The sequence below is a fragment of the Podarcis bocagei genome (genome assembly GCF_964188305.1).
Source record: "Podarcis bocagei genome assembly, chromosome: 10".
Classification (NCBI taxonomy): Eukaryota; Metazoa; Chordata; class Lepidosauria; order Squamata; family Lacertidae; genus Podarcis; species Podarcis bocagei.
The window spans coordinates 6,862,838-6,887,157 of NC_138135.1; the positions used below are offsets into that span (position 1 = coordinate 6,862,838).

At 47.6% G+C, this 24,320-nt stretch overlaps 1 protein-coding gene across 6 annotated transcripts in view; it reads right to left on the reverse strand.

The window, feature by feature from the left end:
- Positions 1-24,320, reverse strand: part of FLNC (filamin C) — a 127,646-nt gene that overhangs the window by 80,422 nt on the left and 22,904 nt on the right. For all 6 annotated transcript variants that reach the window (XM_081209703.1, XM_081209702.1, XM_081209698.1 and 3 more), the window contains exon 2: positions 5,395-5,643. In XM_081209703.1, coding sequence (XP_081065829.1) covers positions 5,395-5,643 — 249 coding nt within the window. The remainder of the gene's footprint in view (positions 1-5,394; positions 5,644-24,320) is intronic.

Consider the following 24,320-nt stretch of genomic DNA (forward strand, 5'->3'; position numbering starts at 1 on the left):
AAGAACTAAGGAAGGAGGCAGACCCAGAGGGAAGCTATTGACATATAAGGCCTGGCTGCGGCTTCTGTTAAGGTAAACTCCCCGGCACAACTTGGCTTGGCAGGCCCAGTGCTCAGCTGTCCATCGCTCAACCCTCCCACCTCGCAAAGGATGCAAGTGCCAAGGAATCACATGATCCTTGATGTGGGAGGGTGGGACACCTGGAGGTCATCCAGCCCAACCCCGTGCAAGGCAGGAAACGAAAGCTCTCGGGAGCAGGGTCTTCTCTTAAGGCTTTCAGGGGGGACAGGACAGGTGGATATCCCCCTCCCCATCTCCATTTAATTCGAACCTGGACTCATCGCGCCTCAAAGCACCCAGCCCCGCCAATATTTTAACAGCAGCAGGATTCGGCCCTGCAATCTGTCCAGGACAAGAGTGCCTCTGCCCGTGCATGGAGTGCTGTTCCCTTAAGCGTCAATGTAATCAGTCCCTTCGGCCAGGGACGCGGACTTAGAAAAAATATTGGGGGGGCCCGGGAAAGCTCATGAATAATAAATAAGCTCATGAATATGCAAATAAAGTGGCTCCGGCCCTAAATAGGGCAAGCCACGCCCCCCCAGCCAGCCGATTGGCTGGCTGGGAGGTGTGGCCAGTCGGGATTCCCCTGTTCTCGCGGGATTTCCGGCAGTGCCTTGGCCGGGGCTCTCCGATTAGGGCGCGCGGCTGGCTGGCTGGCGAAGGAGCAGGCTGGGAGGAGGCGGGGGACGGCGGCGGCGCTCTGCTGGAAGGGCGCCCGCCCGAGATTATTGGGGGGGCTGAGCCCCCCCAAAAATTTTTTTGAGGGGGCTCGAGCCCCCTCAAGCCCCATGGAGTCGGCGCCTATGCCTTCGGCTGTCAGAGAGGGGGAGTTGCTCTCGGGCAAAGGGACCTCTCCTTTGAGAATGCAACAATCCTGTAAGTGTCTACTCAGGTGTAAGTCCCACTAATGTGGCCGCAATCCTGCTCCCCATTTTGTTGTTGTTGTTGTTGTTTAGTCGTTTAGTCGTGTCCGACTCTTCGTGACCCCTGGACCAGAGCACGCCAGGCACTCCTGTCTTCCACTGCCTCCCGCTGTTTAGTCAAACTCATGCTGGTAGCTTCGAGAACACTGTCCAACCATCTCGTCCTCTGTCGTCCCCTTCTCCTTGTGCCCTCCATCTTCCCCAACATCACGGTCTTTTCCAGGGAGTTTTGTCTTGTCATGAGGTGGCCATAGTCTTGGAGCCTCAGCTTCAGAATCTGTCCTTCCAGTGAGCACTCAGGGCTGATTTCCTTCAGAATGGAGAGGTTTGATCTTCTTGCAGTCCATGGGACTCTCAAGAGTCTCCTCCAGCACCAGAATTCAAAAGCATCAATTCTTCTTCCCTTCATGGATCACTGCCTTGCCGTGGCAAAGGGGCTTGAATAACTCAGAGAAGCTATGAGCTATGCCATGCAGGGCCACCCAAGATGGACAGGTCATAGTGGAGAGTTTTGACTAAACGTGATCCACCTGGAGGAGGAACCGGCAAGCCACTCCAGTATCCCTGCCAAGAAAACCCCATGGACAAAGACAACAGGCTCCCCATTTCATAGAATCATAGAATCATAGAGTTGGAAGAGACCACAAGGGCCATCGAGTCCAACCCCCTGCCAAGCAGGAAACACCATCAGAGCACTCCTGACATATGGTTGTCAAGCCTCTGCTTAAAGTCCTCCAAAGCAGGAGACTCCACCACACTCCTTGGCAGCAAATTCCACTGTCGAACAGCTCTTACTGTCAGGAAGTTCTTCCTAATGTTGAGGTGGAATCTTCTTTCTTGTAGTTTGGATCCATTGCTCCGTGTCCGCTTCTCTGGAGCAGCAGAAAACAACCTTTCTCCCTCATCTATGTGACATCCTTTTATATATTTGAACATGACTATCATATCACCCCTTAACCTCCTCTTCTCCAGGCTAAACATGCCCAGCTCCCTTAGCCGTTCCTCATAAGGCATCGTTTCCAGGCCTTTGACCATTTTGGTTGCCCTCCTCTGGACACGTTCCAGTTTGTCAGTGTCCTTCTTGAACTGTGGTGCCCAGAACTGGACACAGTACTCCAGGTGAGGTCTGACCAGAGCAGAATACAGTGGCACTATTACTTCCCTTGAAGTAATAGTGCCACTATTTGGCCCCATTTACCTGGGGCCAAACTGCCGTGAACTCTGGGGGGCTTACTTCTGAGTAGACCTCCACAAGACAGCCACTTTAGCCCTGCAGTTTCTTTGACAGCCAGCTGGGCCAGATCCACACCACACATATTAATTTATGTCCATAAATTTTATGGCATTTATACCCCATGTTTTTCTTCATGGAGATCAAGGCTGCGTGTGTGGTTCTCCCCATTCTCATTTATTGCCTACAACAAACCTGTGAGAAAGGCCGGCCGAAGAGGCAGGGAGATGAGTCCAAGATCCCCCACTGGACTTCATGGCTGCGCATGGATTCGAACCCTGGTCTCCCAGGTCTTAGTCTGACACTCTAAGCCAGGCATGGCCAAACTTGGCCCTCCAGATGTTTTGGGACTACAACTCCCATCATCCCTAGCTAACAGGACCAGTGGTCAGGGATGATGGGAATTGTAGTCCGAAAACATCTGGGTGGCCAAGTTTCACCATGCCTGCTACTGTCGAAAGCACATAACTTCCTCCCAAAGCACAGCTGTCAACTTTTCTCTTTTATTGCGAGGAATCCTGTTCGGAATCAGGGATTTTCCCTTTTAAAAAGGGAAAGGTTGCCAGCTATGTCCCAAAGAATCATGGGAACTGTAGTTTTCCTCACAGGGCTCCAAGCACCCTTAGTTAACTACAGTTCCCATGATTCTTTGGGCAAAACCATGCACTTTAAACGTGTGCTGCACATGCTAATGGCGAGCCAGTCAGATGGGCGGCATATATTATTATTCATTATTATTCATTATTATGATTCATTATTATTTTTAGGGCGCAGCTCTGCCCCACAACTCCATGGCGCGACAGCGCATGGCAAGTGAGCAGCGTGGCTGAGCCGTATCTGCGGCGATGAGACCTGTAGCTCGTCAATGAGCGGCGATGAGACCTGTAGCTTGTCAAAAGCCACACTGATGACGGGTAGCAAACTAGACTTTACTCAGAGTAGGCCTATTGAAATTGACCACCATCACTAAATTAGGTCCATTCATTTCAGTGGGTTTGCTCTGAGTTAAATATCACTGAATGGAGCAAAATAGATCTGTGGCTCGTCAAAAGCCACACTGATGTTGCTAAGCAAGGTTTGCCTGCGGAGAAATCTTGCCTTAATTCCACAGATGTAAAAATAAAAATAAAAATGGAGGGGGGGATAAGTTCTGAACATTAAGGAGGCTACAGTCCACGTCAGACCCCTCTACACGGAGAGATACGTAACCCACAAACAAGCCAAGGGCTCCCAGTGCCAACATATCCGTCCAGACCTCTGAGTTTGCCCAAATTTGGCTTGCTTTTCCTGAGCGGAGGGTAGATTCCCTTCCCCCTGCCCCCAGCAGCCATAAATCCGAGAAAGAAGTGTTTAGGCTGATGAGTCCTGGAAGAGGAGATGAGCTCCATAGCAAAACCAGCCCAAGAGGAGACACGGGAGAAGGTGGATTTCCTCAACCGGGCGCCCTCCAGCTTTTCTGAACTACAACTCCCAACTAGAACTCCCAACAACCGGCCGGTGCTAGGCAGCTGCAGTCCCAGAGAGCTGGAGGAAGCCAAGACTGCAACATAAATAATCCTAATTCGGCAATCTTGGTGCAAAGGTTTTAGCCTTGCCTCTGAAAGTCTGAAACCTGTTGCAGGAATTTATGTATAGTTTTCTATACAGTATTGGATATTCGGAGTCTTGCAGGAATTTATGTATAGGTTGGGGGGGGTTGCCCCTCCAGCAGATATCATGCACATGCAGCCCACTACCAAAATCAGCACCATCACTTTTGTGGCTTTTGTGATTTGTCCCCACAAAGCACTTCATCACAGTTTCTTCCTATCTATTCAAAGGGCCTTTGCTGCACGATACCAAATGTAAGAATTCGCTAATAAATGTCTCTATGTACTGACTCACAGGGAAAACTTCAGAAATTCATATAGACATGTGAGCTCAGCTACTCAGCAGCCCCTCTGCCTGAGTGATAATCCCTGGCATCCTGATACCTGAGTGCCAGACAGGTAGCCATTCCAGAAATAACAAACCCAGATGAAGACAAAAGGGTGTGATGAACTTGGCTGGGAAACAGGGAAATGTAAATGTCTCTTTTGTTACACTTGATGGGGTGGCGCTGTGGTCTCAACCACAGAGCCTAGGACTTGCCGATCAGAGATCAGAAGGTCAGCGGTTCGAATCCCCGTGACGGGGTGAGCTCCCGTTGTTCGGTCCCTGCTCCTGCCAACTTAGATGTTCAAAAGCACACCAGTGCAAGTAGATAAATAGGTACCGCTCCAGCGGGAAGGTAAACGGTGTTTCCATGCACTGCTCTGGTTTGCCAGAAGCGGCTTAGTCGTTTTGGCTCCCAAACTGACCAAATGTTTTCTCTGCAAAGTCAAAGGAAAATGGAAAAGCCTCCCCATTGTCTTTTCCTTCACAAATCCTGTCTTGAGGGTATGGTTGTGTATGAATAGGGTGAGCCTGTGACCTGGCTCAGGAACTAAGTATTTGTCATTACGAAAGACTGGCCAGGCTCCCCAGGGTATCCAATCAAGTAAGCATTAATGGGTAACCTGCCAGACAGGAGGTAAACAACGCACTCAGATTTCTGTTGTAGACCGCCTTTTCTGTGATGTAGGTATGATGTGTCTGGGGGGTGGTCTTGAGCTACACCCCTTCTGTGATGTATGTATGATGTTTCAGGGGGTGGTCTTGGACTCCAGGGTGGGCAATTTAAAATGTCTATATAAGGGCTGGCACACCTTTGTTCTGTGTTCTTCCTCCTTCTCCTGCGTGTGAGGGGAGCACCCTGTTGCAACAGATCAATAAAGATCAGGCTTACAAGCTGCTTTGCTTCTCAATATTCTCTGGTTGGCCTCTGTTCTTTTCTCCGACCGATGGAGAACCTACAAAGGACTGTATAGGGGCTCTTGTGTCCCCAATAAGGGAATAAGGGCAGATTTTCGTTTATTACACAGGACTGGGAACATCTCCTCTCTGAAACCCCTGGAGAGCTGCTGACACGGACATTACTAAGCTAAGTAGTATTCTTTGCTCTTTGTCCCCGTCCCCCCCGGTGTGGGTGGACTACAACTCCCATCGTCCACAGCCAGCTTAGCCCACTGGACGATGGGATTTGTAGTCCATCCAGGGACCCAGGCATGAAGGACACCAAAGCCCAGAGTCACCATCCGGCAGCTTATTTTTCCTACTTACCGGGAGCACAGTTGTCCACCAGGGCTCCCAGCGCCTTGCCGTCCTGCCAGTCGCGGTTGAAGTTGGTGATGGGCAGTTGAGGGACCTTGTTTTGGATCCAGCCCAGGAGCCGCTGTTTGGGGGTCTGCTTCTTGGCATCCTCCTCATCCTCGTCTTCCCACATGGGCATCGAGATGGAATAGTGCAGGATCAGGGTCCATATCAAGCCCAGAATCAGTTTCAGGTTCCCGTCCACGATGGCCTTGCTGTCTGTCGGGAGGAAAGGCGGAGGGGGAAAGGGTTAGCAACGAGGCAAGGAGCACTTTGCTTGGTTTTTTTTTAAAATATCCATAGAATAATTGTAATAATGTGAATTTGCGCCCCACAAATCTGACCCCACTCGACACGTTAAAATCGTCCCGACGCAGGGCTGCTTTATAATAATAATAATAATAATAATAATAATAATAATAATAATAATAATAATAATAATAATAATTTATTTAGACCCTGCCCATCTGCCTGGGTTTCCCCAGCCACTCTGGGCGACTTCCAACAAAACACTAAAATACAATAACCTATTAAACATTTAAAGCTTCCCTAAACAGGGCTGCCTTCAGAGGTCTTCTAAAAGTCTGGTAGTTGTTTTTCTCTTTGATATCTGGTGGGAGGGCGTTCCACAGGGTGGGTGCCACCACCAAGAAGGCCCTCTGCCTGGTTCCCTGTAACTTGGCTTCTCGCAGGGTGGGAACCGCCAGAAGGCCCTCGGCGCTGGACCTCAGTGTCCGGGCAGAACGATGGGGGTGGAGATGCTCCTTCAGGTATAGTGGACCGAGGCCGTTTAGGGCTTTCAAGGTCAGCACCAACACTTTGAATTGTGCTTGGAAACGTACTGGGAGCCAGTGTAGGTATTGCAGGACCGGTGTGATGTGGTCTACAGAAGGTTGTATGTTTATCTCTTTGACTTCAGAGAATGAGAATGAATGAATCTTTGTTTGCGTCATCCATCGGTCATAACAATAAAACAACAATACGATATACAAAGAATATACAGTGGATGCTCAGGTTGCGAACGTGATCCGTGAGGGAGGCACGTTCGCAACCCGCAGCATTTGCAACCCGCAGCCCGTGTCTGCGCATGCGTAGGTTGTGATTCGGTGCTTCTGCATATGTGCAAAGCGCCAAAACCCGGAAGTAACCCATTCCTGTACAGTGGTACCTCGGGTTACATACGCTTCAGGTTACAGACTCCGCTAACCCAGAAATAGTACCTCGGCTTAAGAACTTTGCTTCAGGATGAGAACAGAAATCGTACGGCAAGGCCCCATTAGCTAAAGTGGTACCTCAGGTTAAGAACAGTTTCAGGTTAAGAACGGACCTCCAGAACAAATTAAGTTCTTAACCCGAGGTACCACTGTGCCCCTAAACATTTTTTAGGAAAAAAAGCACTGATTCTAGGATTTCCTCCAGACGGCCCCAAATGCAGCAGGCAAGTTTTCGAGTTACACAGAAATTCAGGGGGGAAAGGTTAAAACGAAGGAAACAGCTTTTGCCGGGCAGAATCAGAATGTTGCAAAGCTGACAATGTGTCTCTTTTATTAGTATTGATGTCGACAAGCTTACAAAAGTGTCGTTTTGATTCTCGTTTTGCACTGTGTCTGTGGCGTATTGTGTTTTATCACGTATACACCGCCTTGCTATATGGCATGGGTAGCCAAACTAAGGCTCGGGGGGCCGGATCCAGCCCAATTGCCTTCTCAATCCGGCCCGCGGATAGTCCGGGAATCAGCAGGTTTTTACCTGAGTAGAATGTGTGCTTTTATTTAAAATGCATCTCTGGGTTATTTGTGGGGCATAGGAATTCATTCTCTCCCCCCCTTCAAAATATAGTCTGGGCCCCCACAAGGTCTGAGGGACAGCGGACCAGCCCCCAGCTGAAAAAGTTTGCTGACCCCTGCTATATGGCATGAATTTGTGGCATGCTGACACTTCTACAAATCAATAAAACCAGAGAAGCGCATTGCTCCCTGGCTCTTCCTAGCAGCAGGGGCTGGAGCAGATGACCTTTGGGAAGCCCTTAACATTCTTAAGGAAATAATAATAATAATAATAATAATAATAATAATAATAATAATAATAATAATTTATACCCCGCCCATCTGGCTGGGTCCCCCCAACCACTCTGGGCAGCTTCCAACAAAACACTAAAATACAATAACCTATTAAACATTAAAAGCTTCCCTAAACAGGGCTGCCTTTGTAGTTGTTGTTCTCTTTGACATCTGGTGGGAGGGAGTTCCACAGGGCGGGTGCCACTACCGAGAAGGCCCTCTGCCTGGTTCCCTGTAACTTGGCTTCTTCCCAGGAAAGGCTGGGAACAGGTTTTGTGTGTGCGCTGGGTTGCTATGTGCGGCAGGAAGGCCGAGGTTTGAGAAGCGGGGGTGAAGAGGTTACGGGGAAATCCCGTCTCCGTTGCCCTAGGAATCTCTGACATATTTTCGAGCCGTTCCTGGGAACAACAATGCAATACTGCGCCGAACTCTTTCCCTCCGAGCTCAGTCTTTCCATAAACACGGAGGGCAAGGCAGCCTCCCATTTCCTTAGCAATCTCTCCTCCGCTTCATAACAAACATGAGCTGCGGCAATGCGCTGCATGGACTGCATTCAGCATCTCTAGGTGGACCAGAGGCATCCGGCGTCACGAAGGCATAGCTGTCAACCATCCTTTATATGGTGGGAAACTCCCTTATCCCAGCACCGTGTCCCGCTGCTGTCCCTTATTGATGTTGCTGTTTAGTCGTTTAGTCGTGTCCGACTCTTCGTGACCCCATGGACTGTTCACTGAGGCCAAGAGAAACCCCCAGTGCTTGGGGGGGCGCAGGGGTACGCATACCCCTAAACATTTTGTGAGTCTAAGTTTGGCCTCACTGAGTTGCAGTATTTCAATGAGTCGGAAAATGAGAGAACCCCTAAACATTTTTTGAAAGAAAAAAAAAGCACTGGGAGTCCCACAAAAAACGATCAGAGGAGCCTTGACGAATATTTCAAATAAAAGGCACTACTGTACATGGTCTTCTTAGCCACTTATCTGAGCTGTTATTACCCTCGGCTGAAAGAAACAGATGTCAGGTTTGCATCTGACGCTCCAGAAAAAAAGTCAGTCGTTGGCACACGGCTTGGCTTAATTGCACGAGTCATAGGAGCAGGGTTTTTCTGGAAAGTTCCTCGCAAGGGTAGCTAATTCAATGACCTCTACCGCCAGCAATGCTGGCTGAGGCTGATGGCAGTTCCACAACACTTGGAAGGGACCACACTGTGCCTTTAATGAAAAGCTTCCTGTGCTGGTCCCGGGGGCTAACCGCGAGGCGAGGTCCGAGTCCAGTTTGAGGTCAAGGTTGCAGTATGGAGGCTGTCCGTCAAAGCTGAAGCTGGGTCCAAGGCAGGGAGCTGGGTGAAGTCAGGAACAGGCTTGCAAGCAGGGAGCCAGGGCGCATCAGGAACTGGCAACCAACAATGTTACTCCCGCAACCTGGGACTGGTCGGCTTTTATTTGCCCCGAGGCATAGGGCGGCCCCGATCCTCTGCTGACTCACCTCTCCTGGCCTGGAGGCGAGCACTCCTCCTGTGAGAACCTAGTTCCCTCCGCCTCTCTGCCCTGAGCCTCTGCAGCTCAGGAGAGGCTGGAGGGTTACCGGACCCAGAGGCAACCTCAGCTTCCCCTGACAGGGCTGGGAGAGGAGCACCTGCAGGCAATGGGTCTTCCATCACCACAGGAGCCAGAGCAGACTCAGCTGATGCCTGCACCTGAGGATCCAGCACAGGTGAGGACCCTTCAGGCTCAGGCCCCACCCCCGGCTCTGCTGGTTCAGGAGGCGGGGACTCCTGTGCAGGCTGGGATCCCACAGGTTCAGCCTCCGAGTCCGAATCCCAGGCCATCACACTTCCTGTCTGCAGTTTCTGCCCTTTTTTACACACACACACTCCGGTTGAGCAACAGAAATATTAGTGGATATTTGCCCTCAGCATCAGTTCCAATGAGAGAGAGAGAGAGAGATTTAATGGCTAGCTTCCTTGCAGCTTCTTTAAGAACAAAACAAAACCAAAAACCCAGCAACTTCATTTTCAGATGTCAAGTTCAGGTTCAGCAACATCGCTGCCAGATTTCAAATGTGTTCAAGGTTTCGTTTCGCTCCTAATATCCTTCAGATGGAGCCTTCTTGGTTCAGCCACCAGAGACTCTGCTGGTCTGAGCTCATCCCCCCCTCATTCCCAATTAACCTCCCTCTCCAGGATCTTAGTTGGGGCATGTGCAGAGTGCCGGGAGATTGTGCCAAAAGAACAGAGAAGAAACTGTTGCTTTGCTGAGAGCATAATACAGTTTCAGTTGCATGCAATGACAGATACAGTCTCCTTAGAGCCTACAGATTATGCCTTAAACGCAACAACATTTAAATAATAAAATTATTATTATTATTACAGTATTATTATTACACGGCAGATGGTGCTGACTCATTCTCACATGTTTGCTGACTCATGCTCACAAGCGCCGCAGCTGCAGGACAAAACACAGCCCAATTAAACAGCACACCGAAACGAACCCTTTCTTGTCCTTTTCCGCAGCACGCATGAACCCGATACGTTAACAATAATAGTTGATGTTATTTGGGGTAAAGGCAATTTGAGGCACGTGGTGGAGGTGTATGATATTACGCCTGGCGAACAGAGAACAAGTTTCTCTTTCTTTCTTTCTTTCTTTCTTTCTTTCTTTCTTTCTTTCTTTCTTTCTTTCTTTTTTCAGCAGTCTTTTTTATTATTGGTTTTCACCTATTACATTGCAATACAGATGTACCAAAGCCAAAACCATTCCCTCCCCATCGCCCCATACATTTACATTTCTATTTCCTCAATCCATCATATTATTCTTTTCTCCTTCCTCCCACTCGATTTCCTCCACATTATACAATTTACAATAATCTTTTCATTCTACAATGCAATATAAATTTTAAAGAATATGTCAAGTATAAATAGAGTAGTTTAAACTCTGTTGCAGCATTCGAGGAACTTCCGTAATAGTTGCAAGGTAGATATAAGAATCAAGATATATTAAGAAAAAGTTTAATTATGATAAAAATGTGTATTGGCAATAAGTAATATGAAACTGAAATATGGAATAGGTTGGAGGTGGGGTCTTTAGTGTTAAGACCAATTTATGTTCCATCGTTTGTTAAGAAAATTATGTGTCTATGGTTATTCCTGTGTGCTATCTGGGTTGTGCCCAAGAAAGATGTTAAATTATTTTTGTATACCACAACTGCTGCTCGTATTTTGTTAGCTAAAAAGTGGAAAACTCAAGAATTACCAACAATAGAAGAATGGCAGATGAAGATGATGGATTTTTCGGAGCTAGCCGACCTGACCAGAAGAGTCCGTGACCAGAAGAAGGAGGAGTATCAGGAAGAGTGGAATAAATTTAATGATTATTTAGTTAAATTTGTTAAGTTAAACTAACTGGAAATAGCTTGCAGATACTTAATGGGATTAGAATTTTATTTATGTTAAGTGATGAATTAATATGTTTAATTCTATAAAGTCAAGATTTAAGGATGTTAATGTTTAAGTTAAATTTTATAAAAATTGTGATTTGGAAAACCGTTAAAAGGACATGCAATGAAATTCAACCAAGGGGAAGCGAGGAAGTCACTTATCCAAGTTAATAACCATAATTTTCAATAAGGCTATGATTTATGTTTGTTATGTTTGTTTGTCTTGTGTGTTTCTTTGTTTGTTTATAGTATTGTGAAAACCAATAAAATTTTGGGGGAAAAATAAATAAAGCTATCTGGGTTGGGGTCCAGCACCACCTCCAGTGGCAATGAGTTCCGCAGTTCAACAATGCACCGCATGGAGAAAGTCTTCCCTTGCTCTGTCCTGAACCTTCCAGCATTCAGCTTCGTTGGGTGAATACAAGGCAAGTGCAAACCCTCCCCCCACAAAAAAACCCTGGGGTGTCTGCCTGTTTCCTCTCACAGGGGGAGAAGAGATACGCACACCCCCTTTGCAAAGGGAAAGGGAGCTGGCGCTGGGCCATTCGGCATGATGGACATGGAAAATACGGTTGGATCGCACCCAGGGAGGAAATGGGCTGCAGATGTTTGCAGCGGGCGATGGTGGAGACTCAGACTCCTCACACGATCAGCTGCCTCCAGGGGTCTTGCAGGGACTTGGGAGGGGGGAGAAAGAGAGAGATTGAGACCCAGTACAGGAGGCAATGTCTCTGCCTTGAAAAAAGCAGAGATATCACCTTGCCAACAAAGGTCCGTATAGTCAAAGCTATGGTTTTCCCAGTAGTGATGTATGGAAGTGAGAGCTGGACCATCAAGAAGGCTGATTGCCGAAGAATGGATGCTTTTGAATTCTGGTGCTGGAGGAGACTCTTGAGAGTCCCATGGACTGCAAGAAGATCATAGAATCATAGAGTTGGAATAGACCACAAGGGCCATCAAGCCCAACCCCCTGCCAAGCAGGACACCATCAGAGCACTCCTGACATATGGTTGCCAAGCCTCTGCTTAAAGACCTCCAAAGAAGGAGACTCTACCACACTCCTGGGCAGCAAATTCCACTGTCGAACAGCTCTTACTGTCAGGAAGTTCTTCCTAATGTTTAAGTGGAATCTGGATCAAACCTCTCCATTCTGAAGGAAATCAGCCCTGAGTGCTCACTGGAAGGACAGATCCTGAAGCTGAGGCTCCAAGACTTTGGCCACCTCATGAGAAGAGAAGACTCCCTGGAAAAGACCCTGATGTTGGGAAAGATGGAGGGCACAAGGAGAAGGGGACAACAGAGGACGAGATGGTGGGACAGTGTTCTCGAAGAGACCAGCATGAGTTTGACCAAACTGCAGGAGGCAGTGGAAGACAGGAGGGCCTGGCATGCTCTGGTCCAGGGGGTCACGAAGAGTTGGACATGACTAAACGACTAAACAACAACATGGTTTTCCCAGTAGTGCTGTATGGAAGCGAGAGCTGGACCATAAAGAAAGCTGGTCGCCAAAGAATGGATGCTTTTGAATTCTGGTGCTGGAGGAGACTCTTGAGAGGTCCGGCCACTGTGAGAGCAAGATGCTTGAGGAGATGGACCACTGGCCTGATCCTGGCCTGATCCTGCAAGCTCCACTATCCACTATTCTTTATCCTGATCCTGCAAGCTCCACAAATCCACTATTCTTTTTGTCATAAACTTGTTGCAGAACACAACAAAAACACCCGCCTGGCGGGACCCACCGTCAGTGGCCTTCAAAGTGTTGCTTTTACCTCTGCAAAGGAGCAGTTTATGAACCCCTTTGCTTCTGCAACTGCTCCCCCCTCTAGCAAGGAAAGATCGTGTTACATCCGCCTGTTGCTCCCTAGCTAAAAGTCTCTCTCCTCCCTCACACACCCAGACCAGGACAGCTGCAACCCCCGGTTGTGAATCCAGACTTCTTAGAGAATTTATTTATTTTTTAGGGGGGGGTGCACTCTGGCTTGGAGGTGGGGGGACGGGGAGGAAGGACAGAGACAGCTGCGAGTCTAGAAAAGGTCGCTCCCCAACTCTCCACCCACATTTAGTAGCAATGGATGTGGAAGGAGCATACTGGTGTCCACTGGTGTTAATCATAGAATAATAATAATAATATTTATTATTTATACCCTGCCCATCTGGCTGAGCTTCCCAACCACTCTGGGCGGCTCCCAATCGAGTGTTAAAAACAATACAGCATTAAATATTAAAAACTTCCTTCAGGTGTCTTTTAAAAATAAGATAGCTGCTTAATTCCTTCACATCTGGTGGGAGGGCATTCCACAGGGCGGGTGCCACCACCGAGAAGGCCCTCTGCCTGGTTCCCTGTAACTTGGCTTCTCGCAGGGAGGGAACCGCCAGAAGGCCCTCGGAGCTGGACCTCAGTGTCTGGACAGAACGATGCGGGTGGAGACACTCCTTCAGGTATACAGGACTGAGGCAGTTTAGGGCTTTAAAGCACCAACACTTTGAATTGTGCTCAGAAACGTACTGGGAGCCAATGTAGGTCTTTCAAGACCGGTGTTATGTGGTCTCGGCAGCCGCCCCCAGTCCCCAGTCTAGCTGCCGCATTCTGGATTAATTGCAGTTTCTGGGTCACCTTCAAAGGTAGCCCCACGTAGAGCGCATTGCAGTAGTCCAAGCGGGAGAATCACTGGATTCCTGGGAAAGGACCCCACCAGGTCATCTAGCCCAACCCCCAGCAACGCAGGAATCATAGCTGAAGAATCTCCTGACAGGCATTGCCCCACGAACCTCCATCTGCCCTCAGCCAGACCTTCAGCCAGGAACAGGGTGGGACCAGAAGCTTGAATGACTCAGTCCCCACACCGCCTCAAAAAAGAGGACTCACATTCGCACAACGTTCCCGTGTGCTCTTTTGTACAGATCTGCACACAAATTTGGAAGCAATTGCTGTAAAACGTAGATAAGAGAAAAGGAGCTCCATATGAGGAAAGGTTCTGGTCAGGGCCGGATTTAGGTCCGATGAGGCCCTCAGCTAACGAACGTAATGGGGCCCTTTCTATGTCCAGCTGTCCTTTGTCAACAACAAATTGTCACTGGTTTTTGTGTTGAATATATGCTATATGGTAATTTATGGACCCAATAGGTATCTCAAGCCATTTGCACATGTTGCCACTCAACCAGTCTATGCAGAATGTGGGCACCCTATATATAGAAAGGAGCAAACCAGGGATATTTTAGGGAGCAGGCTAGCAGGCGGGGCCCACGACTTACATCATAGCAGCCTACACAACACAAAACACTGCTGCTGTATGTAGGTTTTATTTGATTTGATTTTTATCTTACATTTTGCAAAGGTATCTCCATTTTTCCCCCTTTAATTTTTTTATTGCCCCCAAGAGAGTGGGGCCCTAAGCTATAGCTTGTTTAGCTTATACATAAATCCGGCACTGGTTCTGGCGTTTGAGACTTTTCGGTTCAGACGTAAAGCGAGTAAGAGGCAACTCATGGATGAAACCATGCGTTGGAAGATGCAGTCAGGGCTCGCTTGCACAAAGCAGAGTTAAACCCTGTAACTCCCCCCATTTCCTGATGGAGGGGAGAGGGCTGTCGTTGCAGTTGTTGAATTGAATTTGTATACCACTCTTCATCCAAAGATCACATTCACAATGAATGTTAGAATGACGTTAGAATGAAATTAAGTGGTTCTAGCAGCAATGTCATAAAGGTGTATGAAAAAATGGCCGGTTAATAGGTGAGAATCTAAAGCTATAAAATATTAAGTTAAAGGACTAAGACAAAAACAAGGAGAGAAAGGAATTGCTGAATTAACCAATTGAACTGGAATACAAAAAAGGGAGGTGAGAGGAGGTCAGGGACGCAAGGAAATGAAATGTAAGATACGGAAGGATTAATCTGTTTTTAAGTGTTTTTTCTAACTTTTTTTTCTATATTTTGTGTTTTGTATGGTTTTCCCCCCCTATATTTTCCCTTGTCTCTTTTATTTTTAATTATGTAATTTTTTGTTTCTGAAATTTTAATAAATATCATTAAAAAAAAAAAACAGATCACAGGGCGGTTCACAACATAAATATAAAGACCGGTGTCGAAGCAATGATTCTTCAACATCAACTTCATTGGACTGGTCATGTTGTGCGGATGCCTGATGATCGTCTTCCAAAGCAACTACTCTCTTCTGAACTTAGAAATGGAAAGTGTAATGCTGGTGGTCAACAAAAGAGGTTTAAAGACTCTCTCAAGGCAAATCTAAAAAAATGTAGTATAAACACCGACAACTGGGAAACACTGGCCTGCGAGCGCTCCAGTTGGAGAACAGCCTTTGCCAAAGGTGTCATGGGCTTTTAGACACTCGAACTCAAGACACAAGGGAGAAACGTGCCAAGAGGAAGGCACACTTGTCAAATCCACACCGTGATCAGCTCCAGCCCGGAAACCAATGTCCCCACTGTGGAAGGAGGTGTGGATCCAGAATTGGCCTCCATAGTCACTTACGGACCCACTGTTAAGACCGTGTTTATGGAAGACAATCTTACTCGGTCACGAGGGATTGCCGAAGAAGATAAAGCTAATCGTGAGAGGCATGGCCGCTGTTCTGTCTCCCCACAATTGGAGGCTGTGATGATTCTGAATCCCAGTTTCTGGAAGCTCCAGGAAGCGAGAGAGGGGTCTTGTGTTCGAATCCTGATGGTGTGTTTCCCATTGGGGTATCTGGTTGGCCTCTGAGAGAAGAGGATGCTGGGACTTGATTTGCCATTGGCCTGATTGAACAGGCTCTTCTCCTTGCTCTTAAGAGAGCGAGCTGAGATTTGTCACCTAGCGTGAAATCTCAAGGAAGATCTGAAAGGATCTCGGAATATCTCGAAGATATTTACTGAAACTTAACATAAATACATAATACCCCAAATTCCCAATGATTCCCTCACATAAAATATAATATCTAAATTACAACAGTTGCATAATTATACACTTAATTATAAAACCCACCACCCACCTTCGACTTCCTTCCACAGCAATTCAACTTCTTTATATTTCTTTCTACCTTTTCCCCTTTGCATTCTATAATAAGTTAATTTTGTTAAATTCTGATTTTTCCTTCTTTCTTTATTGGTTTTGTTATTCTTACATTTTTTTATTCTAAGCCTATTAACATGTCATTTTTAGAACGATATTTTGACATATAATCTTCGAAATACTTCCACTCCATTATTAACTTTGGATTTGATTGATATCTTATAAATGAAGTTAATTTTGCCAATTCTATATACTTACTTAATTTACAAATCCACTCTTCCCTTGTTGGTATGTCCTACGATTTCCATTTAGTAGCAATCACTACCTTGGCAGCTGTTGTTGCATATAAAAAGATTGGAGTTTTTTAATATGTGGTATGTCTTTGCCCGGGGACGCAGGTGGCGCTGTGGATTAAACCACAGAGCCTAGGGCTTGCCGATCAGAAGGTCGGCGGTTCGAATCCCCGCGACAGGGTGAGCTCCCGTTGCTCAGTCCCTGCTCCTGTCAACCTAGCAGTTCGAAAGCACGAAGTGTAAGTAGATAAATAGGTACCACTCTGGCGGGAAGGTAAACGGCGTTTCCGTGCACTGCTCTGGTTCGCCAGAAGCAGCTTAGTCATGCTGGCCACATGACCCAGAAGCTGTATGCCGGCTCCCTCGGCCAGTAAAGCGAGATGAGCGTCGCAACCCCAGAGTCGGCCACGACTGGACCTAATGGTCAGGGGTCCCTTTACCTTTTATGTCTTTGCCCACCCACACTAACAGATAAGCTTCGGGATTTTTTATCAAGTTTTTTTTTAGCATTTTCTTAAGTTCCTCATGCCGTGTTCTTGTGGGGTGGATGTGCCTATTCCCAGCCCAGCCAGAGTTCCCATGTGCAGGGAAAATTATCCGCTGCAAGGCCTGAATCAGACCACATGCAGGGAGAGAGGGCTTGATGAATCCAGCAGGCAGACGATTGCGGATCTCATGTTTCAAATGCCTTGTCACAAGGCTTGCATTAACTGATGCCCTGCATCCCTTCTCCGCTGCCATGGCAACTGCCTCCCCCTCCCTCCTCTTCCCCAGCAGTTATTGATCACCCCCTAAGGGGACCTTCGCACATTTCCAAGCTGCCTGGGACCCAGGAGGGGTCAAACCGAGAGTTTGGGGCAAGAGGAGCCAGATGTTCCACGTCTTATAGCAAAGATGCAGTTTTGTATTTTAATTTTTCTGCAAGGAGGCAGAAGGGAGGGGAACTTTCCTGCTCATGGTTTGTGCCTAAACACATGCGCACGCACACTTCCAGCTCACAACTGAGCTCATCCCTCCAGAGGCAGTGAGATATGGCTGAGTTTTCTTTCCCAGTTGCAGCTGGTTGAACTCAGGCCTCAGCTATGAGGTGGGCAGGAGAGTCAGGCTTGTGCGAAAGTGAGTGTGTGAGCGTGCAGATCAGTGGCAGAGGAGAGAAAGCCAGATTTCTGACTGGCTCCGGGTTTCCCGGTTCCAGAGAAAACCCAGAACCAGGTTCTTGGAAGCTTTCGAGCAACCCTTAGACTCACAATCTGCACCAGACATGTATGCAAATCATACTGCTTTCAATGCTCCGAGCACCCTGGGAGCTATAGTTTGTTAAGGTTGCTGTGAACTGTTAGGAGACGCCCGTTCCCCCCTCACAGAGCTATAATTCCCAGCGTTAATTAAGACTGGCGGTTAAGCCACTCTGGGAAGCTATGATTCTATCTGAGGTCCAGCTCCGAGGGCCTTCTGGCGGTTCCCTCCCTGCGAGAAGTGAGGTTACAGGGAACCAGGCAGAGGGCCTTCTCGGTGGTGGCGCCCACCCTGCGGAATGCCCTCCCATCAGACGTAGAATTAATAATAATAATAATAATAATAATAATAATAATAATAATAATAATAATAATATCCCGCCCTCCCCAGCCAAAGCCAGGCTCAGAGCGGCTAACAACAGTAAAATGATACTTCTAAAATCATTTCATTATAAAATAAACAACGATCTGATTTTTAGAAGACATCTGAAGCCCTGTTTAGGGAAGTTTTTAAGGTTTGATGCTGTATTTTGTTTTTAATATTCAGTTGGGAGCTGCCCAGAGCGGCTGGCGAAACCCAGCCAGATGGGCAGGGTATAAATAAATATATTATTATTATTATTATTATTATTATTATTATTATTATTATTATTATTATTATTATTATTGGGAAACCCTCAAGCAGGATCGGAACACAAGGCCACCCTCCCTTCCTGTGGTTTTCCTGTGATTCAGAAGCATTGCTGGCCTCCAACTGGGGTGGCAAAGCACAGCCCTTCTGGCTAGTAGCCATCGATAGCCCTCTCCTCCTCGAATTTCTCCAATCCTCTTCCAAAGCCATCCAGGTGGATTACCATCCTTGGCTTCTGTGGCAGGGAGTTCCATAGTTAAAAAGTACTGTATTTTATCTGTGCTGAATCTTCCGATATTCAGCTTCCCCGTACGCTCCTGAGTTCCAGTGTTAGGAGGAGGACTGGGTGACATATTGATATATTGTCCAAAGCCAGTTGGAAGTCCATATCGTGATTTCAGTTTCATAGTTCTTGACCTGGCACTATATTGTGAATTGTGATGTGTGTCTTTGTGCGCTATGCAAAAATCACAAGGCGGGGAAGTGAAGCCAGCCTCTGCCTCTGCCTAGCTCCATTCTTATTTCAGACATTGTAATATATCAGTAAGGGATGCGGGTGGCACTGTGGTCTAAACCACTGGGGCTTGCTGATCAGAAGGTCAGCGGTTCGAATCCCCACGACAGGGTGAGCTCCCGTTGCCCAGTCCCTGCTCCTGCCAACTTAGCAGTTCAAAAGCATGTCAAAGTGCAAGTAGATGAATAGGTACCACTCCGGCAGGAAGGTAAACGGCTTTTCCATGCACTGCTCTGTTTCGCCAGAAGCGGCTTAGTCATGCTGGCACATGACCCAGAAAAACTGTCTGCAGACAAACGCCGGCTCCCTCGGCCAGTAAAGCGAGATGAGTGCCGCAACCCCAGAGTGGTTAACGACAGACCTTAACTGTCAGGGTTCCTTTACCTTTAATATATCATTATATTGTGATACAGTCATACCTCAGGATACAGCCGCTTCAGGTTGCGTTTCTTCAGGTTGCGGATTGCCGAAAGCCGGAAGTACCGGAATGGATTACTTCTGGGTTTCGGCAGTCATACATGTGCAGAAGTGCTAAACTGCAACCATGGCATGCGCAGACACACAGGCGCAGGTTGCGAACGCTGCAGGTTGCAAACATGCATTCCGCACAGATCACGTTCGCAACCCAAGGGTCCACTGTATATCAGTACAATGGTACCTCAGTTTAAGAACAGCCCTGTTTTTGAACTCCGCAAATCCAGAAGTAGTGTCCCGGTTTGCGAATTTTACCTCGGTCTAAGAACGGAATCCGAATGGTGGAAGGGCACCCCTGGCAGAAGACCTCATTAGAGAAAGCGCATCTCAGTTTAAGGACGGTTTTGGTTTAAGAACGGACTTCCGGAACAGATTAAGTTCATAAACCGACGTACCACTGTATATCACGATGTTCAGCTGATGATATATCACAAAGTTGAAAGCTAGATTTAATTTAATGTGATTGGATTGGATTGTTAAAATGGAAAACTTAATAAAAATGATATTTTTTTTGAAATGGAGAGAAACCAAATATGCTTGCTATGGCTTTGGTAACCTGAATCCTCAGCTGGAAGGGTTTTTTCCGGGGGGGGGGAATGGGGGTCAGAAGGGGACCTGTGAGCCGCCACCCTGAGTCCCCTGCCGCGTCTGCGACAGGACGCCTGCCAAGCTGGTGAGATACAAACAATGAAATAAGCTGTCAGAAATGCAGCAGAATGTCTCAGGGGGTGGGAATCTGAGGGAGGGGCCAGCCCAGCTGCAAGCAGATGTTTGGTGCACTCAGTTTCTTCCTCCCCCCCAAAAAAAAAAATAAAAAATAAAACCTAGGCATCAGCCAGGAGCTGCAACTTGCGTTCAGTCTTGGTAAGAGGGGGGCAGCATCTCTGCTAAAATCCTACAGGGCTCTCCAATTCCTGCCTCCCGTCCTAGGCCAAGTCCAGAGCTCCTTCTGTTTTAAGCCTCCACCTTGATCTGTTTTCAGGGATGTTAGACAGCGCTGGCTATTTAATTGAGCATTTGTTAGCGTGCACTATCATAGAATCATAGAGTTGGAAGAGACCACAAGGGCCATCGAGTCCAACCCCCTGCCAAGCAGGAAACACCACCAGAGTACTCCTGACATATGGTTGTCAAGCCTCTGCTTAAAGACCTCCAAAGTAGGAGACTCCACCACACTCCTTGGCAGCAAATTCCACTGTCGAACAGCTCTTACTGTCAGGAAGTTCTTCCTAATGTTTAGGTGGAATCTTCTTTCTTGTAGTTTGGCTCCATTGCTCCGTGTCCGCTTCTCTGGAGCAGCAGAAAACAACCTTTCTCCCTCCTCTACGTGACATCCTTTTATATATTTGAACATGGCTATCATATCACCCCTTAACCTCCTCTTCTCCAGGCTAAACATGCCCAGCTCCCTTAGCCGTTCCTCATAAGGCATCGTTTCCAGGCCTTTGACCATTTTGGTTGCCCTCCTCTGGACACGTTCCAGTTTGTCAGTGTCCTTCTTGAATTGTGGTGCCCAGAACTGGACACAGTACTCCAGGTGAGGTCTGACCAGAGCAGAATACAGTGGCACTATTACTTCCCTTGATCTAGATGCTATACTCCTATTGATGCAGCCCAGAATTGCATTGGCTCTTTTAGCTGCAGCGTCACACTGTTGGAAGTGAGAGCTGGACGATCAAGAAGGCTGACCGCCGAAGAATGGATGCTTTTGAATTCTGGTGCTGGAGGAGACTCTTGAGAGTCCCATGGACTGCAAGAAGATCAAACCTCTCCATTCTGAAGGAAATCAGCCCTGAGTGCTCACTGGAAGGACAGATCCTGAAGCTGAGGCTCCAAGACTTTGGCTACCTCATGAGAAGAGAAGACTCCCTGGAAAAGACCCTGATGTTGGGAAAGATGGAGGGCACAAGGAGAAGGGGACGACAGAGGACGAGATGGTGGGACAGTGTTCTCGAAGCTACCAGCATGAGTTTGACCAAACTGCGGGAGGCAGTGGAAGACAGGAGGGCCTGGCGTGCTCTGGTCCATGGGGTCATGAAGAACAACAACTATATGGGATGTCTTCCCATCGCTTTCCTCGTTCGAAAAAGCACCACAGGTTACGACAATACAATACGATATGATACGATAATCTTTATTGTCATTGTCCCATACAGAAGAACAAAATTGAAAAATCTACATTAGACATTCAAAAACCAACAAGCCTGCTATCCCAGCTATCCCAGCCTGGTTAGCCCCCTAAAAACTCTGATGCCCCATAATTAAATACAATATACTCCCATAGAGACTACCTAACACTGCATTTAAAACCAAAATTGCATTTGGATAGAAACTGTTTCTCAGGTGGCTAGTCCTAGTCTTTATAACCCTGGACCTTCTTCCGGAAGGCAGTAGCTGAAAGAGAACATTTCCGGGGTGCGCACTATCCTGCGCTATCTCTGCACCTGGAAGCATAGATTTGATCCAAGGTGGGAAGTGTGCACCCAATTATTCTCTCTGCAGTCTTTACAACCGTGGACAGCATTGTTTTTGTTTATTATCTATCTGTCTTTGTTACCCATCTGTCTTTCATGTTCATATCCTGCCTTTTTTTCCAAGGAGCTCAAGGTGGAATAATAATAATAATAATAATAATAATAATAACAATAATAATAATAATAATAATAATACCACAGTTGCACAGGGTTGCCCCAGCATATGTAGTTCTCCTCCCCGTTTAACCCCCACAATGACCCTGCGAGGTAGGATGGGCTGAGAGTGAGTTCCTGGCCCAAGGTCACTCAATCAGCTTCATGGCCGAGTGGGGGATTCGAACCCTGGTCTCTCCTAGGTCATGGTCCTCATTTAATCCCCAACGACAACCCTGTGAGGTAGGTTAAGCAGAGAGTGAGAGACTGGCCCAAGGTCTCCCAGTGAGCTTCCTGGCTGAGCACGGGATTCGAACCCCCAGAGCTCTAGGACCCTTGTACCTATGGGACCACCTCTCCTGGTATGCCCCACCTTAAGGTCCATAAATAGCAACACCCTGGAGGTCCTGGGCCCTAAGGAAGTCAGATTAGCCTCAACCAGAGGCAGGGCCTTTTCAGCGGTGGCCCCGGCCTGGTGGAACGCTCTGCCTCTTGAGACCAGGGCCCTGCAGGATCTGATTTCTTTCCGCAGGGCCTGTAAGACAGAGTTGTTCCGCCTGGCCATTGGCTTGGAATCAACTTGATCCCCTCCCCCTCTTCTTTTTTCCTTTCCCCTCCTGTGATGGAACTCCTATTTGAGGACTTCCCTGGCTTTTTTCTGGCCCACATAGGACCAGTCTGGATAGTTAGCCTTGGTGAAGACTTGACGTTTTCATCCCCCAAAAAGTTTTTTGAGTTTCCATTGAAATGGGGCTGCATTTTAATGTTGTATTTTAATCTTGTTTTCTAAGTTGTATTTCAATCAATTTGTTTTTATATCGGGTGTTAGCCACCCTGAGCCCAGTCTTGGCTGCGGATGGCAGGGTATAAATTATTATTATTATTATTATTATTATTATTATTATTATTATTATTATTATTATTATTATTATTACCAGGAAGGCCAAAGACTCAAAATGGCTATCAGTTGCTCCCGGCAGCTGCTTCTGGGAGCAGAGACCACGCTCTCCCAGTTGGGCCCAATGTCAGTGGGATTAGTCCAGGAATGCCTGCCCTGCCTCCGTCCGCCCCCCCCCCCCTTCCCACAGCCCCCACTCCCTGGCCCAACAGCTGCCCAGCCCAGCCCAAAGGCAGGAGGGAGCCAAACCCCCAGGCAGGCTCTGCCATTCTGGGACTGAGCATAGCTCAGGAGCAGGAGGGGCAGGAGGGCATTCGCATCAGGCCTTGCCAGGATTCGGCTGGCACAGGATGGGAAAGAAGCAATTTTTCTCCATACCACCCTGTGTCCCAAACGCATCGTTGCTTCTACAGGCCAATCTTCCCTCTGCAGAATGACGGATCTGACGTAGGACACTTGACCATTGGCTTCGCCTAAACTGAAATCCACCTTCTGGTCTAATACCCCTAGTGCTGCAAGATTGTCACAAGAGCGCCTGGACTAAAATTGTCTATGAAAACTCTTCGCTCTTGTGGTTTATCACCACAACAGCTACTCACTTTGGGTTTTAGTAAAGCAAACAGTCTAGTTTGCCAGCCTTTTAATGAGGGTGAAAGAGGAGAGCGCAAAATATGGGCTGAAGCTCAACATCAAAAAAACGAAGATCATGGCCCCTGGGCCCATCACCTCCTGGCAAATAGAAGGGGAAGAAATGGAGGCAGGGAGAGATTTTACTTTCTTGGGCTCCATGATCACTGCAGATAGTGACAGCAGCCGCGAAATTAAAAGACGCCTGCTTCTTGGGAGAAGGGCAATGACAGGCCTAGACAGCATCTTGAGAAGTAGAGACGTCACCTTGCCAACAAAGGTCCATATAGTTAAAGCTATGGTTTTCCCAGTAGTGATGTATGGAAGTGAGAGCTGGACCATAAAGAAGGCTGAGCACCGAAGAATGGATGCTTTTGAATTCTGGTGCTGGAGGAGACTCTTGAGAGTCCCATGGACTGCAAGAAGATCAAACCTCTCCATTCTGAGGGAAATCAGCCCTGAGTGCTCACTGGAAGGACAGATCCTGAAGCTGAGGCTCCAAGACTTTGGCCACCTCATGAGAAGTGGAAAAGACCCTGATGTTGGGGAAGATGGAGGGCACAAGGAGAAGGGGATGACAGAGGACGAGATGGTTGGATAGTGTTCTCGAAGCGACCAGCATGAGTTTGACCAAACTGCGGGAGGCAGTGGAAGACAGGAGGGCCTGGCGTGCTCTGGTCCAGGGGGTCACGAAGAGTCGGACACGACTAAACGACTAAACAACAACAACAAAACGATATCGAGCGTCCAAACAACTTGGCCACAATAAGGAAATTTTGCCCATGGTATGACTATTTCCCATCTTCCCATTTCGATTCTCTGGCACCCTATCTGCATAACATAGCAATTCTAAAACATAGATGTGCTTTTACTCTCGCAAGATTTTACTCTTGCCCTCGGCTGGACTTGAGGGACGATTCCAACAGACTATACAAAAAATCCTTCTGTACCTGTGGAGATGGCAGTCCTGATTTGGCGGCGCATGCCCTTCCGGCTTGTGCTCTTTATAAAGACTTGAGGAATGAGGCTATCACCCCTCTTTTATTGTCCATTCTGGGTTGCCCAACCACTGCCCCAGTGTCCTTTCTCTTGGCA